The sequence below is a fragment of the Hyla sarda genome, chromosome 2, assembly GCF_029499605.1.
Source record: "Hyla sarda isolate aHylSar1 chromosome 2, aHylSar1.hap1, whole genome shotgun sequence".
Taxonomy (NCBI): domain Eukaryota; kingdom Metazoa; phylum Chordata; class Amphibia; order Anura; family Hylidae; genus Hyla; species Hyla sarda.
Genome location: NC_079190.1, coordinates 240406177 through 240416069, shown reverse-complemented (window position 1 = coordinate 240416069; position 9893 = coordinate 240406177). Strand labels below are relative to the sequence as shown.

Genomic DNA, 9893 nt, shown 5'->3' with positions numbered 1-9893 from the left:
ACCACAAATGTGCATGTGTCCACTCAAACGGTCATAAACAGACTCCATGAGGGTGGTATGAGGGTCCGACATCTACAGGTGGGGTCGTTAAAGCCCAACAACATGCAGAACACCAAGATTGGCAAATTTGCCACTGGTGCCCTGTGCTCTTCACAGATGAAACTCACTCTGAGCACGTGACAGACAGACAGTCTGGAGACGCCATGGAGAATGTTCAGCTGCCTGCAACATCCTCCACCATGACCAGTTTGGCGGTGGGTCAGTAATGGTGTGGGGTGGCATTTGTTTGTGGGGCCACACAGCCCTTCATGTGCTTGCCAGAGGTAGCCCGACTGCCATTAGGTACCGAGATGAGATCCTCAGACCCCTTGTGAGACCGTATGCAGGTGCGGTTGGCCCTGGGTTCCTCCTAATGCAAGACAATGCTAGACCTCATGTGGCTGGAGTGTGTCAGCAGTTCCTGCAAGAGGAAGGCATTGATGCTATGGACTGGCCTGCCCGTTCCCCAGACCTGAATCCGATTGAGCACATCTGGGGCATCATGTCTCACGTCATCCACCAATGCCACGTTGCACCACAGACTGTCCAGGACTTGGCAGATGCTTTAGTCCAGGTCTGAGAGGTCATCCCTCAGGAGACCATCCGCCACCTAATCAGGAGCATGCCCAGGCATTGAAGGGAGGTCATACCGGCACATGGAGGCCACACACACTACTGAGCCTCATTTTGACTTGTTTTAAGGACATTACATCAAAGTTGGATCAGCCTGTAGTGTGGTTTTCCACTTTGATTTTGAGTGTGACTCCATATCCAGACCTCCATGGGTTGATACATTTGATTTCCATTGATAGTTGAATGTGCGGACAACAAAATCACACAGAAATTATCTAAAGACGAAAATATTTCTTATGATTAGTTCATTCATTCAGATCTAGGATGTGTTATCTTAGTGTTCCCTTTATATGTCGGGGTCCCATCGGTCAGACTCACACTGATATGTTTGTTACCTTCCCTATGCTTTAGCAATACCCCTTTAACTCTCTCTATCACCCACAGACTTTCCATATTTTCTATGGACAATAACAATAAGAAATTAGCACGCGTTGCCAGCCTCTGCTGAGATTCAGGCACACCTGTCAAATGTCTATGGTATATACAGTGAATATGTTAAAAAAAGTCAGTCATAGCAAAATTCACTGAAAACGTATCAAAATTGACATTTTTAACCTTATACCAGAAGTATAAAACATACATTCCTTGTGTGTAGAACTCACTAGAAATTAAAGGGGTTCTCCGGTGCTTACACATCTTATCCCCTATCCAAAGGATAGGGGATAAGATGCCTGATCGCGGGAGTCCCGCAGCTGGAGACGCCCGTGATCATGCACGCGGCACCCCGTTTGTGATCAGTCCCCGGAGCGTGTTCACTCCAGCTCTGATTACGGTCGACCGCAGGGCCGGCGGAGTGTGACGTCACGCCTCCGCCCCCGTGTGACGTCACGCTCCGCCCCTCTATGCAAGCCTACGGGAGGGGGCGTGATAGCTATCCTTTGGATAGGGGATAAGATGTGTAAGCACCGGAGAACCCCTTTAATCCTAGTACAGACTCCTAGATTTCAATGCAAAGGATGGAGTTTAAAAAAAAATGGAAATGATCCAGCAGAGTAATGCGATTACGGTTTATTGAATGTAAGATCACTACATCAAATGGATGTTAGACAAACACTGGACGCGTGTTTTTAACTCCATCCTTTGCATTGAAATCTAGGAGTCTGTACTAGGATTAAAGGGGTTCTCCGGTGCTTACACATCTTATCCCCTATTCCAAAGGATGAAAGATGGAGTTTCCCATTATTTTCCCTCTCCATTTAATGGTAAGCATACATAATAGTAATGGTGTAAAAGCTAAAGAAATTAAAAGTTATGGACAGCTTTGGCAAGGTGTCACACACTCTTAAAGCAGAGCTCTCATATGTTAAAAACTATTGGAGCAGTAATACGAGCTCCCCTCTTCCCAATACTGGTCTCATCCTTAACAGACAGGAAGGGAAGGGAAAAGAGCTCTGCTTTCAGAAAGTGTGACATAATGTTAAAGCTATAAGCCAGACAGCTTGTCTGATAATAGAAGATATGTGCACTATAGATAATATTACATAAGTTGCATCATTATACTTTTTGACACTTTACACAGGAGATTTCTTTTGCTAAACAATCCATCTATTTTTCAGTTTTTGTTATGTGGATGTGTATTTCCAGCATACATGCTAGATGTGAGGTTTGAGTTCAGTAGTCCACAATTTGCGGTAGGAGGTCTGCATTTTTTTTTTAAACAACCATTGTGAATTTTCCTTATGTGCGCTTCCCTCCCTATTCACAGTTAATGTGAGCTATGTACGTTCCCCAAACTTGTCTCCTTAGCATCCTCTAACACCAAGAGGTATGCAGAGCAGAAATACCGATTTACTGTTTTTTTGAGGACTTTTAACCAATCAGCTAGGAAGACTCTGCAAAAGCAAAATGGTAGGACATTTTTAATGACAAGAAAAATTCTTATTTTTGCATTTAGGAAGCTAATTAATTAAAATCAGTTCAAAAGGTGTCCATAGTCTTAAAAATAGTTTGCAAATGACATGTACACTTTAATGTAGATAAAAACATTATATATATATATATATATATATATATATATATATATATATATATATATATATATATATATATATATATATATATATATATATATATATATAAATATTTGTAATATACATTAAAAAAAATGTGTATATTTTTGGATGCAATAATGCTGTTTTGTTCCTGCAGCTACTTCGTGTGTATCTCTGTGCAGAGACAAAGCAGTCAATACAGGAAGTGTTTGTGGGACAGGCAGGGCTCTGGGCACTGAGGACAGGCAGGGCTCTGGGCACTGAGGACAGGCAGGGCTCTGGGCACTGAGGACAGGCAGGGCTCTGGGCACTGAGAATGAGGAGCCTGCACAGAGCCCTGCTTGTCCAGATCCCACTTCCTGTATTGTGTCTCTGCACAGAGACACACAGACAATAGCTGCAGGGACAGTATTTTTTTTACCCAAAAACATACACATTTTTTAACCAATGTATATTGCAAATATACATATAATGGTTTTATCTACATTATATAAAAAGTTTTTGCAAACAACAGGTTCACTTTATAGAGTTTGCTGTCACATATATAGGACTATTTAGTTTACCAATAGACTGAGCTTAGCAGTGAAAGACATGGAAAGGAATGTTGCAACAATATACATACAGTGAGCACCTTCTTTATGAATTCCACAGTATTCACAGCTAGTCTATATCTATGTGCAAAAAAAAAAGGCCTTTCTTTCAAATGTGGCTACCATTGAATCCATAAGGACAATGATAAAGTAATCTATTAGACGTTCTGAGAAATATAAAACAGAAGTAAATGTGTGTGTACAATGCATAGACTTTAACTGGAAACAACCAGGAACAGCTGATTCAGACATGAGGCTCCCACTTTTAGATCATCTGTAAAATAAAGTTCCTTATTTTAGTAAGGTATTGTATGAAAGCACAATCATCATATTACATTATTATGTAATTTACACGCAGTTCAGATTAAGCAAAGCATACCAGTCACCTTTACATTAAGGGGAAACTGATCCCCCGCAGTGCAGTTAAGAAGAAATGACCATATTAGCAACAAGATGAATATCTCCTGAATGGCTGCAGCTATTTTCACCCAGTAAGAAGCTTTAGAAACAGGGCGACCTAGTGTGGGTGACCCTGCAGTCAGATTCCCTTTTAAAATGGTTTTCTCATAAAGCAAAGTTCAAAACAAAAGGTGTTAAAATCATATGTGTCCCACATACATATACGTCAAGGTTTACCAATGTGCTGTTTTTTTATTGGTAAAATTGCTTACATCCCTGTATGTCCACCCCCCACATATAACTTTCTGGTTTTCTCACCAAATTGTGACCCTGCTGTTGCCAGGCAAGAGGGCAAAACACTTTCCTGCAATCCCCCTTTCTTACATACACAGTAGAGACTAGCGAGCAATACGCAGATGAACTGAGCATACCTAACATTCTCTTTTCAGAAATGCTTGGAAATTTGTTTAATTTCACATAATACATCAGTTTACCCCTATTAATCTTTGTAGTAAAATAAAGGGAAATTGCCTGACAGCCTGTGAGCGCTCTACTTCAATAGGAGAGTACTCACATGAGCATAGGCTCCAAGTCACTAGGACATGAGGAGCAAAAAGGAGGAATCTTAGCCAGCGATCTGCTATTCTAGCAGAGCACTGATATGGGCACAGGCTCTCACATTATTAGGACGAGAGTAAAGATTGATGCGTATGCAGAAGATGGACAGGTATATGGGAGTATGGAGGTAGGGAAGCTCAGAAAGCCGGCTTTTGCCTCCATTGTGCCAAGGGACATATTTGAAAACCAGCAGCAGAGCCTGTAACTCAAACGCCTGTAACTGTACGTAATTCATCATTACACTCAGGGTCACCCACACTTTAACCACCCTGTGTAAGTGCAGGTGAACGGGCTTTTCGCTTTAAGCTGTATTTGAAAATTAACTTGAAGCAACTCCCAGCGCAACCACATATGCCAATAATACTGTCTAGAGCCTGCACAATAAATAAGCATGATAGGAACGCATGATAGTCTTACTTTTTAAAGTTTTTAAATTGAGTTTATACATAGATAAAAAAAAAAATGCTACAACACTGTTTAGTATATTATAGATCATTTTTGCAAAAACCTGTGGGCAATATTAAAGGAGTACTGTGGGGCCGTGCAACTATCCACAGGAGAGGGGAAAAATGTCTTATCCCAGGGGGGGGTCTGACCGATGGGACCCCCTGCCATCTCCTCCACGGCACCCGGGCTCTCCCCAGGAATGGAGCGTATCGACCCCCCCTCGTGTATCTCTATGGGAGAGCTGGAGATACCCGAATGCTGTATCACCGGCTCTCCCATAGAGATACACGGGGGGGGGGGGGGGGCATGTTGCCCAGTTCTTTGTAATAAAAAAGAAATCAAAACACTATTCAGGAATTTTTACATCTGAATTAAAACACGTGCATGATAACTGTTGTAAAAATTTCATTTTTTTTTTATTTTTAAGAAAAATAGTGCATTATAACTAAAACTAGATTTTTGCCCACCCAAATCAAACAATTTTACAGATTTTTATAAGCAGTTGTCTCAGGTTATTGGGGCATTGGACATAGAACTATAGCCCTCTATGAGTCTCTTGGAAAAAGGAGTACGAGGACTGCTTTGCATAACCCCTCTTGCCAGAATTCCCAGTGAAGCGTCAATGGCCTATACAGTAAGACTCCACAAATCTTTATGACACTCTCCTCGAAGCCAAGCATAACCCTTTTGTCGCTCTATGAGTCAGAAACAGGAGCTGTTATTTTGTCAGACTCCCCTGCAATAGCTACTAAAATGTCTGGAAAACAAGGCTTCCTGTTAAAATTGTCTATTGCTGGGAGGGTGTCGGGAGTCTAACATCATTAAAGGGTTATTCCAGCACCTAAAAACTTAAGGGATAAGTGTGTCATTGAGGGGGTCTGACCGTGCTGTATTTTGGTATATCCAGCTCTCCTAGACACAATGCATGGAGTGTGTACTGACACAACACTCAATGCAGCAGGGAGTGTCAGGGCCCAAATCTGGAGACTGCAGAGGCTCTCAGTAGAATACCCCTTTAAAACAGTTACTATGCACTTTAGAATCTGGTTTGTGTGTACTATTACCCTTACGATATGTGCAGGCTAAGTAAAGGTCATGTATTTCTAGCTAATAATAATAATTGTAATAACATAATAAATAATGAGCATTAATTTCTTTAGCATTCCAACGGGTTTCCCACAACTGTGCATGCCCCCATTAGTCTGGGACTGCATACCTTACTGTTAAGAGACCTGCTTAAAGCACAGTCTCTGAAAAGCCAGTGCAAGCTGCAGCCCTCTGCCTGCCAGTTGCCAACGATATTTCTGAAAAAAAAAAGCCAAAAAAGGCAAAATGAAAAATATATATTTTCTGTGGTTAAAAAAAGGTCAAACAAAAATGTCTTCACGGGTTATCCTGCCTTTAAAGACTGATGGCATAACCTCAGGATAGGCCATCAAAATGATAAAAAGGAGGATAACCCTTTTTAAGTCCCCTAGGGTAATTCGACTCTGCAGCCTACACAGTGTTGCAAAAATGCTGCAGACTTTCACAGTGAATTTTGCTTATTCAATGTATAGGGTAAACTCAGCAGCACAATCCACACACAGCACACTTTGTGTCTTTCTTGCCAATTAACTATTATAGAAAGTAATAAAAAAAAATTCCTATCAATAGGGGACATAGTTGAACGATATGTATCATAAAGTTTCACAAACAAAGACAAAGCATGTGCTTGTTCCTATGCTTCTCCATGCTCGGTTCCCATTTATAGATGGGAGCGCCTTTTGGACTGCACAAAAGAACTGGGCAGCAAGGGGGTGGAACTTCCCATATATATGGATAAAAGGGCACAGCAGTAATAAAATAAAACATTAAAATACTTTTCTTTCGTTAGGTAGAAAGTGGCTATGTCCATTTAAGGGTGGTGACAGAATTTGGTCCCCATAACTTCTATATGTACTGCTTCTTACTGTATACTTTACTCCTATCTTATACAGGAGCTCCCCAAGGTACAGGGCAGTAAATGAGAACAATGTACAACATTCTCTGCCCTTCTGACAGTGTATTGTATTCCTTTGCCTCTACATGCTTTCTCCAGTTTCCTTTCTTCTATATATGGCTGGCATAAGTTCACTTTGCAGTCCCATCCTTACTTCCTCCTGTCACTTCCCTGATGTGACCCAACAAACTAGCAGTCTTGAATCAGACTCAACCCTTTTACATCTGACATACTGCACTGCTACCACTGACAGATGTACACTTCTACACCTAACAGTAAACATATTCGGGTTCCTAGCACCTGACAATAGTTCTACACAACAGGACACAGACTCAACATTACCTCAGACTCAAATAGGTATATATAACCATTGCAGCTCTGCTACATCTGACATATGGAGGTAGTTTTAGCAGGGAAAAAAATCAAGCACCCTGGCCCTATCTGGGAATCAGATGAGATGAGCAACATCGCATAGCAACCAATCAGATCCCTTCTTTCATTTTGCAGAGGCCTTGTTAAAAATGGAAGAAGTGATCTGATTGGTTGCTATGTGCAACTGGGCATCTTTTCCTCTGGACAGGTTTTTATAAATCTCCCCCATTATGTCTTTTTTAAGATGTGTGAAAGTAATTATCTCCCATAAGTGACTACACCCCTCACATTTTTGTAAATATTTTATTATATATTTTCATCTGACAACACTGAAGAAATGACACTCTGCTACAATGTAAAGTAGTGAGTGCACAGCCTGTATAACAGTGTTTAACCCCTTAAGGACCCATGACATAGCGCTACGTCACGACACCCTGGGTCTTAAGGACCCATGACATACCGGTACATTATGGGGAATTCCACACCGGACGGGGACCGGACCGGGGTGACTGCTGATATCGATCAGCAGGCACCCCGCGCAAATGCCCGGGGGGGGGGGGGAATTGGTCATGCCACCCCTCCTGTCCCTGCTATTGATCGTATAGACTATAGACGCGTAAGAAAAAAAAAAAAGACCCCCAAAATTTGTAACGCAATTTCTCCTGAGTACGTAAATACCCCATATGTGGGCGTACAATGCTCTGCGGGCGCACAACAAGGCTCAGGAGTGAGAGCGCACCATGTACATTTGAGGCCTAAATTGGTGATTTGCACAGGGGTGGCTGATTTTACAGCAGTTCTGACATAAACACAAAAACATTTATTCCCACATGTGATCCCATTTTGGAAACTACACCCCTCACGGAATGTAACAAGGGGTATAGTGAGCCTTAACATCTGTCAAAACACCAGTGGGGTGTAAATACTCACTGCACCCCTTATAAAATTCTGTGAGGGGTGTAGTTTCCAAAATGGGGTCACATGTGGGGGGGGGTCCATTGTTCTGGCACCACGGGGGGCTTTGTAAACGCACATGGCCCCTGACTTCCATTCCAAACAAATTCACTCTCCAAAAGCTCAATGGCGCTCCTTCTCTTCTGAGCATTGTAGTTCGCCAGCAGAGCACTCTACCTCCACAAATGGGGTTACAAATGGAGTTACAAATTTTGGGGGTAATTTTCTACTATTACCCCTTGTAAAAATGTAAAATTTGGGGGAAAACCAGCATTTTAGTGACTTTTTTTTTCACATTTACACATCCAGCTTTAACAAAAAGTCATAAAACACCTGTGAGGTGTTAAGGCTCACTGTACCCCTTGTTACATTCCTTTAGGGGTGTAGTTTCCAAAATAGTATGCTATGTGGTTTTTTTTTTTTGCTGTGCTGGCACCATAGGGGCTTCCTAAATGCGACATGCCCACCAAAAACCATTTCAGCAAAATTTGCTTTCCAAAAGCCATGTGACTCCTTCTCTTCTGAGCATTGTAGTTCGCCCGCAGAGCATTTTACGTCCTAACATGGGGTTACAAATTTTTGGGGGCATTTTCTCCCATTACCTTTTGTAAAAATGGTAAATTTGGGAAAAAATCTGCACTTTAGTGAAAAATGTTTTTTCTTCGTTTACACATCAGACTTTAACGAAAAGTATACAAACACCGGTGGACTCTTTGTTACGTGCCTTGAGGCGTGTAGTTTCCAAAATGGTACGCCATGTGGGGGTTTTTCTGCTGTTCTGGCACCATAGGGGCTTCCTAAATGTGACATGCCCCCCAAAAACCATTTCATCAAAATTCACTCTCCAAAATCCCATTGTTGCTCCTTCCCTTCTGAGCCCTCTACTGCGCCCGCCGAACACTTGACATACACATATGAGGTATTTCCTTACTCGAGAGAAATTGGGTTACAAATTTTGGGGGACTTTTTCTCCTATTACCCCTTGTAAAAATTCAAAAACTGGGTCTACAAGAACATGTGAGTGTAAAAAATGAAAATTTTGAATTTTCTCCTTCACTTTGCTGCTATTCCTGTGAAACACCTAAAGGGTTAACACACTTACTGAATATCATTTTGAATACTTTGAGGGGTGTAGTTTTTATAATGGGGTCATTTGTGGGGTATTTCTAATATGAAGGCCCTTCAAATCCACTTCAAATCCGAACCGGTCCCTGAAAAATTCCGATTTTGAAAATGTTGTGAAAAATTGCTGCTGAACTTTGAAGCCCTCTGATGTCTTCCAAAAGTAAAAACACGTCAACTGTATGATGCCAACATAAAGTAGACATATTGTATATGTGAATCAATATATAGTTTATTTGGAATGTCTATTTTCCTTACAAGCAGAGAGTAAAAAAAATGCAAAATTTCCAAATTTTTCATGAAATTTTGGAATTTTTCACCAAGAAATGATGCAAATATCAACGAAAATTTACCACTAACAAAGTAAAATATGTCACGAAAAAACTCTCTCGGAATCAGAATGAAAGGTAAAAGCATCCCAGAGTTATTAATGCTTAAAGTGATAGTGGTCAGATGTGCAAAAAATGGCTGGGTCCTACACTGAAAATTGGCTGGGTCCTTAAGGGGTTAAAGGAAATCTGCAGCGCAATATAACTTATCCCCTATTCGAAGGATAGGTCATAAGTTATAGATCGCGGGGGGTCCGAGTGCTGGGGCCCCCGTGATCACCTGTACAGGGCCCTGGCAGTCTGCAGGAAGTGCAGTGTGATCCCCAGCAGAAAGCCACGGCAGATCCGCCTCCTCCATCTCTACGGGGTAGAATACACAAATACGAATACACAGTCTGAATGAACCCTCAGTGCATAG

At 41.6% G+C, this 9893-nt stretch overlaps 1 protein-coding gene across 3 annotated transcripts in view; it reads right to left on the bottom strand.

Annotated features, from left to right (window-relative positions):
* Window positions 1-3342: 3342 nt before the first annotated feature.
* ALDH3A2 (aldehyde dehydrogenase 3 family member A2) overlaps window positions 3343-9893 on the bottom strand; it is a 69802-nt gene continuing 63251 nt past the window's right edge. For 2 of the 3 annotated variants that reach the window (XM_056556721.1, XM_056556722.1), the window contains exons 11-12: window positions 5934-6021; window positions 3343-3527 (exon numbers count right to left, since the gene is read on the bottom strand). In XM_056556721.1, the coding sequence (XP_056412696.1) occupies window positions 5941-6021 (81 nt within the window). In that variant the 3' untranslated portion in view covers window positions 3343-3527; window positions 5934-5940. The remainder of the gene's footprint in view (window positions 3528-5933; window positions 6022-9893) is intronic. The other variant, XM_056556723.1, reaches the window with a different exon arrangement.